The 13,864-nt window shown below is 34.7% G+C and overlaps 1 protein-coding gene across 2 annotated transcripts in view; it reads right to left on the bottom strand.

Annotated features, from left to right (window-relative positions):
* Nucleotides 1-815: 815 nt before the first annotated feature.
* Nucleotides 816-13,864, bottom strand: part of HTR1F (5-hydroxytryptamine receptor 1F) — a 110,876-nt gene continuing 97,827 nt past the window's right edge. Inside the window, exons 2-3 of one of the 2 annotated variants that reach the window (XM_087937895.1) lie at nt 13,278-13,441; nt 816-3,156 (exon numbers count right to left, since the gene is read on the bottom strand). In XM_087937895.1, the coding sequence (XP_087794021.1) occupies nt 2,004-3,119 (1,116 nt within the window). In that variant the 5' untranslated portion in view covers nt 3,120-3,156; nt 13,278-13,441 and the 3' untranslated portion in view covers nt 816-2,003. The remainder of the gene's footprint in view (nt 3,157-13,277; nt 13,442-13,864) is intronic. The other variant, XM_026700482.2, reaches the window with a different exon arrangement.

Raw genomic sequence — 13,864 nt, forward strand, 5'->3', positions numbered from 1 at the left:
TATGTGATTGATTCTATTAATAGGCAAACCATGACAACAACAATAATATAAATAAAACAAATAAACAAGTCACCTTGAGAAGAGAGTTACTATGGGAAAGGGAATCCTAGTCACCAATCCATGTGTTTCTTACTAGAGAAAGAAATAACTTTTTACTTACTAGGGTAATTTTATAGGTTTCCTTTCAGTGTGCTAAAATAGATTCTATAAAGTCTAATTTGCCTCATGAGCCAAATCAGATGACTTCCTCACAAATGTTCTTGTAGTCTTTTAAATCTGTTTTAGACAAAGCTAAATGAAGTTTCTGCTGCAATGTTTCAGCTAAAGTATTAGGTAAATATCTTCCTCAAAAAATGTGATATTTTAAAAGAAAACAGCTTCAACTTTCCAATTACAATACTAGATAATTATTAATTTAACATTCTTAGTATATTTTATTTGATGAACTATTATTAATAGTTTGTCAATGTTTTGATTTTTTTCCCTGGGCCACTATCTCATTGTAACCTGTTTAATTTTTCTTCATGATTCTGCAACTTTCTGACTTTATTGATTTATTTATTAAGGCCACCTAATTCCAGAAAGACTATGAACAGCTTCTAATATTCTCAATACATAAATTAAAAACACAGCAAAAACAACATGACCGTCTTGACTAAAACAGCATTCTCAACATTCAAAAATATGTATTGCTTTTGTTATTTTTCTTAGCTTTGGCAATTACTGACTGTATGACAACTTCTGTCAATATATATATATGATATATAAGAAAACACACACACACACACACACACACACACACACACACACACACACATCATTTGGCACCATGTCATATGCCCCACGTAAAGAAAATCTAGTAATAAGAATAGACAATACTGATACATATATTTTAATAAGAGCTGAAAGCCTACCAAAGCTCCAGGAAACAACATTGCACCATTTGTGATGAAATGAAAAGTGCCCTTGGTAAAGCAGATAAGCTTTGTATGACTTGTCTCTGGTGATATTACTGGCTGAAGCCTTGGATAAAAAGGCTATTGGCCACAGCTTTGGGAAAGACAGTGAAATTCTAAGGTAAACAAGTTGTGTTCCATAATCTCCCTCTTAGCTAGACTAAGCTGAGGAATATATATAAAGAATACACTTCCTTAAGGAAAGTGACCTTTTATCTATCTGGTGTCATTGCCCAAGTAAATGCTATTGACAACAGGAGTTTTAAATAGTATAGCAATTCTTAGGCTACTGAGTAATTTTATGTCAGTTACATTGAAATAGAATTCTGTATCTTCTTGATTTTAAGTAAGATCCTAGAGAACTGATTATCATGTCCCTTTGTGGTGCCCCTTGCATTTCTAATTGTGTGTTCTTGTCCTCACTGAAGAGTTGAAAGTTCTCATTCTCACCAATTTTCATACAGTTCTCTGTGTATCTAATAGTTATAACCACTTGTACTTAACTGAATCAACTTTGTAGTTTCTTATCTTCTCAATATACAAACACGTGAAGAACATTCATTATGATATATTAATGAAACAAAACAGATATTTAATAATTGGCTTCTTTCTTAAACAGAGTGCACATTGTTATAAGTTAAATATGTAAATAATTAGAGCTACTCCACAAATAATTGTTGAACTTAATTTGTTGTATATGTGTAGATTCTCATCCAATTTCTGGCACCAGAACTTAATCAATCCAGCTTGATTTAAATTTCTGGGAAGCTTTCTGGAAAGACTTGAGGCTAAGTTGTTGTACATTATATATTTGTTTCAAATACTGTTGTAGTGCTAAATTGTGGCATAAAATCAGAACTATGTATGCACATGTAATATACAACTCCTACAAAACCTTCTGGAACCTCATTTTACCTTTTGATTTGGTAAATTCTCAAGTGCAATAGGCAAAGTTCCATCAAGGGTAGATCTATGAATTTGATTTTCAAATTCTCTATCCCCCAAACTCAGATTTAAATCAACCCACAACTAAAAGCTCTTTTTTTTTCAGAGAGAGCTCCTGCACTGAATAAGTTTCTGGAATGCTTTCTTAAAATCTTCATTAAAGATTGTGTAAATCAGTGGGTTAACAAGAGAATTGATATAGCCCAACCATGTCAGAAAATTAGACATTTCTTCTGAAATTTGACATCCTTCACATGTATTAACAACCACCTCTTTTACAAAGAAAGGCAGCCAGCAAATCACAAAAGCACCCAAAATCAAACCAAGGGTAGTTGCTGCTTTCCGCTCTCTTGTAGTAGAAATCCGTTGCCTTTTCCACCCTTTTTCGTTCTTAGATTCAGAATCAGGGCTTCTCAGTGAAAACCGAAGTCTGTCCAAATCTCCCAAAGGGTTAGACCTTTTATCTTTTGTACATGATGCAGTTGAAGAAAGCCGGCAGCTTTTCTCATTTGCTTCCAAGAGGTCTTGCCCATTTGCTTCCTCTTTAAGAACCCGACTCATACTCCTTCTATGAAAAGTCTTGGCTGCTTTGTATATTTTGTAGTATAGAATCAGAATTAATGCCAGTGGGATATAAAATGCTCCAAATGTAGAATATATGGTGAAAGCAATGTGGTCATGCTTAATGATGCATTCATCATCTTTGCTGGCTGCTTGATGTCTCCAAAACAATGGTGGCATTGAAATGAAGATGGAAATAATCCAGACAATAGCAATCATAAAGCCAGCATGTTTAGGTGTTCGCTTCCTAGCATATTCCACAGCATCAGTGATTGCTCTGTAGCGATCTAAAGCAATGGCTGAGAGGTGCAGGATGGAACAGGTACAACAGGTGATATCAACGCTAAGCCAAATATCACACATCACCTGACCCATGATCCAGGTTTCTTTGACAATATAGACAATGCTGAAGGGCATGACGAGAATGGCCACAAGGAAATCAGTGACTGCCAAAGAACATATTAAATAGTTTGCAGGATGATGGAGTTTCCGTGTCACAATTATTGCAGTCATCACTAGAGAGTTGATAACCGTTGTCATTACTGCTAGAACAGAAAGTGTAATAGAAACTAGAATCTTGGAAGTTACTTTTTTAAATGATTCTGTATCATTTTGTTCCAGTGTATAATTTTGTTCAGTAAAGTTTAGGATAGCCATTATTTCCTTGAAGACTGTCTTTGCCTAATGAAGTTACCTGTAGGGAAATATTTTAGAAAGAAAAAGCAACAATTAAAACTCCCCATTCTATATATTTCTGAGTATTATGCAATACACAAGTACTTTTTTTAAAGAGACAACTGAAATGTCTTCAAAGAAAAGCAAAGTACAGTTGCCTCTTGAAAAAGCACCTTTGGGACAGCCATGACCTGGATGACTGAGAATCTCCATAGACATTTTTTTGAAACTTTCTTTCCAAACTGGATCAAAACTTTGAGTAAACTATATTTGAGGATACTTATGGAAAAAAAGGAATCAAATATGTTTTTCATGAAATTGAAGTTTCATGAAACCTAAGACTAGCACATCTACATACGTGCTATACCTACTGCACTATTCAATTTCAGGATTAGCAACATTGCAAAGTGAAGAAAGGCAGGGGAAATAAAGACAGCCAAATAAATTAGAGAATTGATATAATTAGAACAGTTTCTCGATATTTGCCCATATGTAGATATTCCTTGCTTCCATAACATGCATAACAACATTTGATATTCCATACAACGCATTTAAAATGAAGTTCAAATTGGTTAAAGCAGGTGTGATATTGATATTAAATCTGCCTTCCGCATTTTCTTCTTTTAAATAACACTAGGGATCAGAATAGGCAGGTGCACAAGTGTAGTACCATTCAGCCTTTCCTCCCTGAGTCTGGCATTCTGAACTGTAATTCTCAAAACTGATATTATCTACAAAAAATAAGTTGTATCATCACAAAACAAAACACATAACTACAGGTATTAGATACCACACTGATAAGGTGCATGACTCACAGTTAAGAAAAACAGAAAAGAAAAGCCAATCTCAAACCGCTGCTAGTATTTTCCACAAAGTAGAATTTATTTCAAAAGTGTTTTGTTCTCAAGGAATAGTCTTAAAAGATGAGAGAGCTTTTATGCTAATGCAATTTGACATTTTACCACCCCTAGTTCTCAAGGGTAGATTCAGAAAAATCTTCTTTACAGAAAAATCCTGCCCTTTTAGTCTGGATGGTATTGAGTCATAGGCTCACATCTTAATATATTGTGATTTCTACAGAGATTCCCTTAAGACTCTGAGCACTTTTCTCTGGCTATATTCCTGGCAGTCAGTTGAGTTCTATGTTTGTCACCAACTATCAGACAAGAACTGTAGAATGATACTTATCATAGCCAAATTCATGTTGATAGCCTACAGGACTAAATCACTGCTAACAGCAGATTAAGCCATGAAATATCTTATTCACCTATATTTTATTGGCTGTAATAATAGAATCTCACAAGTCTGCTTATGTTTCATCTTCTCTTCCCCCTGTAAACCATTGAGTCAGGAAGGCTCTGACTCTTCCTAATACTATTTCCATGCTCCTTTAAAATCTACACCATGGTTCCCTGTACCAACTCACATTCTTCTTTTGCATTCCTAGAAGAACCCTGGCATTCAGTATCTTTCTTTTTAGTTATTGATAATTACCTGGTGATTATGAACATTCCTGTAATAGAAGCAATATTACTGATTCTTTCATCAATTTTTTAAAAAGAGACATTCAATATATTTGTATTCTACAGATTTTCTGAGAAACAGCATTTATAATTTAAAAGGTAAAAGGAAATATTAATTGCAAATAATCATAGTAACTGATAGACATAAGTGCCTGGGTACTTACATTCAAATGGAGAAAATAAAATAATATTAAAAATAAACCCATTGCAACATCCAGGAAAAGAAAATTTGGATTCTAACATTTATGTATTTTAAAACCAAATACTGGTCAGTGTAAGAAAGTAATTATTACATCCCATTTAATCATTTTAATCTAATCTAATCTAACCTAATCTAATCTAACATAATCTAATCTTCACTAAATATTACCTTGTACGTATTGACAAAAATGAACTCTTGGGGATTCTTTGGTTTAGAAATAGTGTAACTGTGAGACAGTGTTTTGGTGTGTGCCAAAATTTAAGAATTCTCTCAGGCTAGTCTTACACATGCCTACTCTTTCCAGACTTCCTCTTCTACTGTAGAAAAGTTACTAAAGTGGGATGCACACAAACAAACAAATAGGTATTCAAGGAAAGGAATGAGTAAGCTGGTAAACTGGAATGAAAGAGTAAGCTGGAATGAAAGTTGGAAAAAGGAATTCTAAAATTAACATATTGCAGTCAAAGTCCAGAGGGAATAGGGGTGTTGTAAGCTTTATTTATTCTCTAGAACAGTGGTTCCCAACCTTTTTTTTCGCCCTGCACTCCTAAAGAAATTTCACTCGAACCTCGCATCCCCTGAAATTTAGACTTTAGGAACTACTAAACGCGTTAAATATATAGTAGGATTGAATCTTTTCAGCTATGTATGTGACGGCCACTAAATAACGATACTTAACTCTAAAATGAAAACAAAGTTAATCCATTGCATAATAAATAAAAATGCCAACATATAGCCAATATCCTATTATTTACCTGGACTTTTCTCGCACCCCCTGGAATATTGTCTCGCAGCCCCAGGAGGTGCGAGCACCCCAGGTTGGGAACCCCTGCTCTAGAAGAATAGGGAAAAGTTAGAAAAGACATGTATTAAGTTCCAAATTTTTGTCTCTGATATTATTCATCTTCTCTGTTTCATACTTGTCATGGCTGCATCTCTCCTATCCAGGCTTCATAAGCTGACAGCCTGACATTATCAAGGGGAGGGGAGAGATTGGAATGTAAAGTGGAGGAAGGGGGTGGGGGTGGAAATCCAGCTGAGCTGGCTGCATTGTGAGAAGCTTCAGTTATCCAAGGTCAACCATCAATATGCAGAGCTGAAACTGAAAGCCTGTTTCCTAAACAATTTACAAGCACCCAATTGGACATTTACAGATAATATGGGGATGGTAGAGGGGAAGGGAGAAAAAAAATTACTTCGTATTGTTTGTACGGATTCAGCTTACACTATTTCTGTAACCACTTAAGCTTCAGTAAAATATGTTCTTGGCAAAAGCAAATGGCCAGGAATCTTTCTTTGCTAGATGACTGAGTGGGGTAGTTGCTGTGGTGAGCTGCTGCTGGTTCAGACAAGTTCTAGTGAACTGGTAGTTCCGAACATCAGCTGACCCCGCCAACCCGTCCCTGCCCTATCCTGTCCTATATTTCTTTCTTTCTTTCTTTCTGGCTCAGCGGAATCATGTGGCACAGCTGATTTCCGCACCTCAGCTGTTCCCCTTACCAGGGCTAACCTAGAAGGTAAGCAGCTAAGCTTCAAATTCCTGTATTTTGAATACTATGCACAAGCGCATTAGGCGAAGCATGAACTCACAGAACCGGCTGTAAAACTGGTTGGACTGGGTAGTTGATTTGTTCAAAAAACTTCTCTTTTTCTCTATCTTTTTCTTCACCCCACCTTCTAAGATAGCATCATTTGCAGATCTAATAATATTTTCTGCAAACTCTTCAGGAATATGAAGGCACAGGACAGATATTGGTCAGGAAGCCTTAAAACAGATCCTTGATGTTATTGCTAGCAGTACAAGCTTTTCCTCCCAGTACACACAACAACCGTATATTTTTACATGGAGTGAAATGATAGGGTCATGTTATCCTTGTGCTCCATAATGATCCAAATACTCTTCAACAAATCTGCCAGTGTTATTCATGATAAATAATACACATTACATTGTACCACAATTTTAATGCCATAGTTATTTTTCTCCTCTTACATTCTTTGTTTTTCAGTGTGGTTTCTCAACTATTTTACTGTTATAATGCCATTTCTAATTATACAATGAGCCTCTCATTTATATTTTCTAATGATACTTCTCCTTTCTTCATCTTTGGTTTAGTGACTGGAAAAATATCTGTTTGCTTTAATCAAAACCATTGAGTGCTGAGAAGAATGGGAAAATGTTGGACCGTGGACAGGCAGGTGATTTTGAGTACAAAACTATATGTTTGTATCATATAGGAGGAGTTGTCACTTAGAGCCATTTGACACAATATACCCATGGCTGAGAAATCAGTAGAAATGGTCTCTTTCTAGTTTTATGAGGAGGCTCTATTGCATCATTTGTTTCAGTACTTTGGTATGCTTTAGTTGAAATTATTGATTTTTTTTTAAAGCAAGGAATTACTGGCAAATTTAGAGGTGCAGCTGTCTGACTGACTCTCTGTTAACTAGTGACAGCTGAGCTGAACAATCCTCTTAAGAATGTATGACAGTAAAAGGTTCAGAGGGGGTGGAAGTAATTTGAAGAAAGCTTGCAGATTTCTCAAAAATTTTGGAAGTTGTGGGGGTGGGAGGAAGACAGATGGATTCTGAGTTGCTACCAGAACTGCTATTTGCAAACAGAGAGGGTTACCATGATTTATGCCAATTCACAATACTACAGTTTTATAAATACAGTGATTTTAATAAATAAGGAATTAGAAGAGGTAACAGTAGCCAGCAACCTGGGTAGTTTTAAAGTAGGATTAAATAGATTCATAAAAGCAATAATGATGCCTCTATATTGCTTCCAGAATTTTTGTGTATTATGTCTATTTATTCAAGTTACTAGGAACGGTAAGCAGAAGCTTATTATATGTTGGTACTTCTCCAACTGTTTTAGTAGCGCACAATTCCTGAATCTGGAAGTTCTGTTCTGTTATCACTCCTTCTACATCCTCCTTCTTTACACAATGCTATTTCCATTTAAAGCTATTCACAGGCACACTATTTTGTGGTGGACATCTATGTGTAAGGAATATTGGCAAATGTAATCTAAAATCACATAGCTGAGTGATAAATATACTATGCACTTTCTGAATCTTGCTTTTCCTAAACATGTCATTTGAAAGTTGTCTTCTGACAATTTATACAATGGAGATAGGAATTGGAAGAAATATCAGTTTCTAGGAACATAATTTGATAGATAATAAAATTTAGTTTCTATGCCTTGTATATAGTATGTGAATGTGTTAGGGACACTGGTATAACCTGCAGTTCATTAACCAAAATAGTGCATTTGCTTCTGCATTCCTGCCTGTTCTCAGTTACTTTTTACCAATGCTTGCCCTTAGAAAGCTGATTAGACAGGTAAGGAGTGTTCTATGTGATAAATATAAAATCATACATAAAGCACCAGCATTTGACACATGAAACTGCATTGTTCATGTTACATTGTTCATGTAAACATTAGGCTGCTTTTGCTTAATCAATGCTTTGTTCCATTTATCTTATTACAGAAGAGTATTTTGATTTTTTTTAAAGAAGCATCTGAATCCATGGTTTACTGAGGAATGAACCTATATACATTTGGTCAATAAATATTTATGATGGTATTAAACTGGAATATAAATATAAATAAACTGGAAATTTACATCTTATGTTGGAAATATTTTTGCAAGCTTCCCAGGAATAGATGGCATCCTGCCGTTCCATAAGGATTCTTCTTATGCTCTTAATATTCTGCATAGAAGTATTCAGTTTTTCCAGTTAAATTCTTTTCCTTTATACACAGAAGACTATGATTTTTTTAAATTAATATGATATAATATATAATCTTGGTTTGTGCTATGTTTGGTTTGTGCTATGTTCTGCATCAACTATCGTCATAGCTACTTTTTTGGAGAAGTTTTGTTTAATAATCATATTGCACTGAAATCTTCTTTGAATTTCTCAAAAAAATTCATCCCAGGAGGAAGAGTCTTCTAGGTTTCTGCCTTATTGTCAGGATGGTTGAGATTTTTAAAAACTTTTCCTGGTTGGGTTTTTAAACTCATTTTATTGTTAGAGGTGAAAGAATACTGCTGGTATTTCAGTTTTTAATTATGTATCTTCCAATCACTTGAGTCTTCCTGGTTGGTTCATGTTTCCCAATCTGAAAAAAAAATTCCAGTGGAAGAGATTCATTCATAATTTTTGAGGATTTAATTGAGGAATAGGAAACCACTAATCAGATGACTGTAGATCCCATACGGTGGAAGAAAATATAAGTAGCTCAATATTGTGCTGTGCCTTTGGTGCTCTCAATGCTTGATTGTTTACTTCATCATTTGCTTGCAGATGTTTTACTACCCAATGAAGTAACATTGCCAGTAATAGTGAGTGTGGAATCTACTCCATTATATACAGTAGCTTGCCCTTTGTAAGCCAAATAACTTACAAAAATGCTTTGAGGATATGCCACAGAGGGGAGAGAATATTCTATCAATTCCCCACTACAATACTTCCAAAGACTTAAAATTAGAAGTTAAGATTATGTTTTCATTAGATATCTCAGAATTCTTTATACCAGAATTAATAAAAGAATCCATGGCAGCTTTACAACACAACACACCTGACCTGGCCCAATATACTAGCTTGAAATACCTAGAATCATGGACCTCATCAATCTCTGCCTCACTACCTACTTTTAGTTTTCTGCCTCATTAACTACTTTCAGCTTGATGGAAAAGTATAGACACATGAAACAACCCAAAATATTTTCAAAGGAAAACCATTTAAAAGGGAAGAAGAAAGTAATACAGTACTCTTTCTGGATATCCTCATCAGCTGATTAGAAACACAAGTCTATCAAAAAACAACTCTCAGGAGTTGTTTAAAACATAAAGTATAAGGACAGTAAGAACCATTATGTAGAACAGACAGACAGAAACAAGCAGAGTGCATCATGAACACTAACTAGGACTCAAAAGACAGGATGAAAATTCCTTACTCACTTTCTTACTCTTACCACACATGTATAGAATCAACCATAATTTGAACTGGGAAATGGTGAATATCCTAGGCCAAACTAAATAAAAAATTCTATGAAATTCTTGCAAGCTTGGTATTCAGGCAAATCAGCCATCAGTTAAATACATGGAGATAAACCACATTTACACACTAATTAAAACAGTTTAAAAAAAACTAGGAAGGAAACAAAAAGACCAGACATCATTTCCAACAGCCAAAAAACAGGGATTCTCTCTAGCCAACAATCAAGTAGAAAACAATACCCCAATCAATCACATTCCCACAAAAGTAGCAGGGCAATTTCCTGCATACAAACAGGCAGCAAGCCCCACACTCATTCACATTGATAGATGATATCTAGTCAAGTAATGAAGCATCTTCAAGCAAACAACCAAGCTTAGAGTACACAAAGGATTCCACAAATGACTATAGAAAAAAAATTGGAAATTTGCACCCATGCATACCCATGTACATGCACATGCACACACATTCATATATGCACCTCTTAACCTTATACCTTATAATCAAATAAATGAAAAAAACACCATGTAATTTTTTCAAAAATCTCTTTTCTTTGATAGAAATTTCAAAAGCAAACTCTCCTTCATAAAATTAAATGAAAATTAATAGAAGCAGGACAATTTCTCGGATGATATCCATTGGAAATAGCAATAACACTTAGACTTATATACCACTTCACAGTGATTTACAGCCCTGTCTAAGCAGTTTACAAAGTCAGCATATTGCCCCCAACAATCTGGGTCCTTGTTTTACTGATCTCAGAAAGATGGAAGGCTGAGTCAACCGTGAGCCAGTCAGGATCAACCTTCCAACAGTGGTCAGAGTTAATCTGCAATATTAATCACTGTGCCACCATGGCTCTTAAATACCGCAATAGATTTTTTTCACTCTCTCTATAATTAATACTTTTTCAAGTTGATCATGGATAATATCAGATGTTAATCATCTCTCCAAAAAAGCCCAATTCTAAATCTTTTTATCTTCATATAATAGATACTGCTATCCAAAAAACAAAAAGAAAACTCAAGTATCTAGTCAAGAAATTATTAATCAAGAATGAAAAATTCTAGCACTTCGATATTGCTCAGGAACAGAGATGGCAGAGTTGACCCATAGCTTTCCAAAAACAGCTTCTGAATGATAGAAAGTAAGCTACCTTTTGATTAAATGTAGAATGAAGAAACCTTCCATAATTAACAATTCATGTATTTCTTTCCTTTGTGTCCTCATAATAGTTTCAGATTAAATAAAAGGAATAGCATTCTATTCTCATCTAAATATTCAGGAAGAGTAATAGATCTGTTCACATTTAAAATCCATTATTATATTACATTTTCTTGCAGGAAATAAAAGACCAGGACATTCTGTGGTGAGAATTCTTCCCCAAAGGAACAAGTGCCGGAGGGTGACTAAAATCCTTAACCAATAGCTGCCTACAGGATTTTGCCTTGACTTTGTTATGCTTGAAGCTTCAATGCCTCATATAATAAATATTGGTGAAATATCATTGGTGATATTAATCTTTTACAGATGCACCCATATAATTCTAAATACATATATACATAAATACATACATACATTTTCTTCCTTAAAATGTCAAGGCTTTCTGATCAAAACAGGGACTTCAGCATTTGTTTAGGCTGTTTATTGAGAAATGTAGTCAACTGGGAATGTGTTTCTGCTGGAACACAGTCATGAATGAAATTGTCTTCCTATATTTGTCAAGCATTTTCCTCTCCTTCTGTTGCTCAAAAGTGTAATCACATAAACATTACTCTTGCCTAACCTGCATGCGCTTGCACATGATTTTTTTTCTATCTTATGAAGCAAGAAACCAACTTTTCTGAGACAGTTTTTTTGCTCTGAGAGGAAAAAGCTGATACCCTCTAAATGCATTGGATAAAACCTCTGTAGTTGTAAACAGGATTACAATTTTCCATGCTACATGAAAACCATGGGTACTGTAGTTTGTCTGCTTGCTTGCTTATTTATATTTCATGCATCTCCCTCAAAGAATAGCTCTGGGCAGTGTACACTATAATATAATTGATAAATAAAAATTAACATTAAAATTTAAAATTAAAATAGGATTAAAAGTTTTACAATTATAGAATAAAGACAATTAATGACATTAGCATGTGACATCTAGGTTAGTAAATGAAACTCGTTCAAATTTGATGATTTCTAGTAATATGTTCTATTGAATTTTTTTAAAATCAAATTTAAAATTGCTTAGTTCAGCAAAAGATTAAGGACACTATTATTTCTATATATCCCAGCTAAGGAACCTGATTTGATCTGATATCTGATACCTATATATCTGATATCAATAAGCACATGATTTTAGACATAACCAACAATTGAAGTCTTTATAGTAACCAATGAAATATTCACTCTGCTGTTAATTTATTTATTTAGCCCATGGCATACAATGTCAGGGAAAACTACACGTTCTAGACACACAATGCAGTCCTGGCAGTTTAGAATGCTAGTTCATTCTGTTCAGCTCTCATATGTCTATCCTTGGTGCACCACAGGGGATGAACTAGCTTTATACCAGCTAACTATTTTCTAGCTTTTCTAGGCTCCTCCGCTGGTCTTGTCTCACCTCAAATCATGTTGCAGTGCCTTGTGTCTAGTCAGGTCTAGTGCCAACTTCTGCTCTCTATACATAAAAATGTAGCTAGTTTTTTCTCTCCAAAGTGGTACCCATCTATCTACTTGCAATGTTGGATGGTTTTGAACTGCTCGATGGGCAGGATCTAGGGATTGATTCCTGGTCAATCCATCTTGCAAAGCTAGGCTCGAACTGCCTGAGTGCAGACCATTTCTGACTGGCAGTTCCAGCGTCATTAATCCTCTGCACTACCTCATCCCCTTCTGTTGCTAAAGTATGCATGGTAGATATACAGTATTAAGAAATATTAGATCATGATAAATTGCCTAAATAAAGAACTAGCTCAGTTTTTACATGTGTGCTCATCAATTTGATGTTATATTCTTAAAATGGTTTATTATTCCTATACCAAATCCTCACAGTTAAACCCCTTTCTGAAACTCAAGCTCATATTTTTTTTAAAAAAATCTATTTTTTTTCAGTGTCTTGGGTTTAACAAACAATCAACTGATATTTTTAAATATTAAAAAGTTCAGTCAATTGATGGTAGAATCAAAAGAAAAAAAATGCAGTGTGTGGAATAACAGGAGCATTGTGCATGACAATTGGAGGAGGGTTTTTCAAATGCAAGATTAGAATTTCAGTTAAGGGAATTGTAAATTTTTAGTTGTACATATTAAAACTTGTAACAGCTAGCTTTAGGGCAACTTAATTTTCTGCTGGCTCTTGGATGGGCAAGGAGTATGATGAAAATTTGTGTGATAGAACAGAAACACAAAGATGATAGATACCACTGATCAAATAAGAGTTCATATTAGACTTTTCTTGAAGCTCCATCCATTGATGAGAACAGTGAACATGGTTCCAGTTTTAATCCAAAATTCTGCTTTAAGGTGAATACATTTCCAGTGGGGTTCTTTTGGGAAAGGATGGAGAATGATTTTTATTTGCCATTCTGTAATAAAAAGAAGAAAAATTGTTAATGTAATGGATTAGAGGGTTCTGGATGTTCTTATACTTTTGCAATGTTTATCATATATATCGTTACATTCGTCACTATCCTGTCAGAGCTGAAGAAGCTTCTTGAATGAGAAGCGAAATGTCTTCAAAAGAAAAAAACAAGAAAATCCAGATGCCTCCTGAAAAAGCATCTTTGGGACTACCCTAGCCTGGTGATTGCCATACTGGAAATAGGATTCCTAGTCATCATAGTTTATATGAATGTTTCAATACATGATACTGTTTTTATGCTGTTGGTGTTATTTTCAGCCCCATGCAGATGTACAAAATGTGTAAATGTTAACAGTTGACATGCTTCAGCTCCAACCTCTTTAGAAATCTGAAATGTAGATTTACATATACATTCTGGACATTGATC

The sequence above is a fragment of the Pseudonaja textilis genome, chromosome 7 (genome assembly GCF_049901715.1).
Source record: "Pseudonaja textilis isolate UNSWEBS1 chromosome 7, rPseTex1.2, whole genome shotgun sequence".
NCBI classification, from domain to species: domain Eukaryota; kingdom Metazoa; phylum Chordata; class Lepidosauria; order Squamata; family Elapidae; genus Pseudonaja; species Pseudonaja textilis.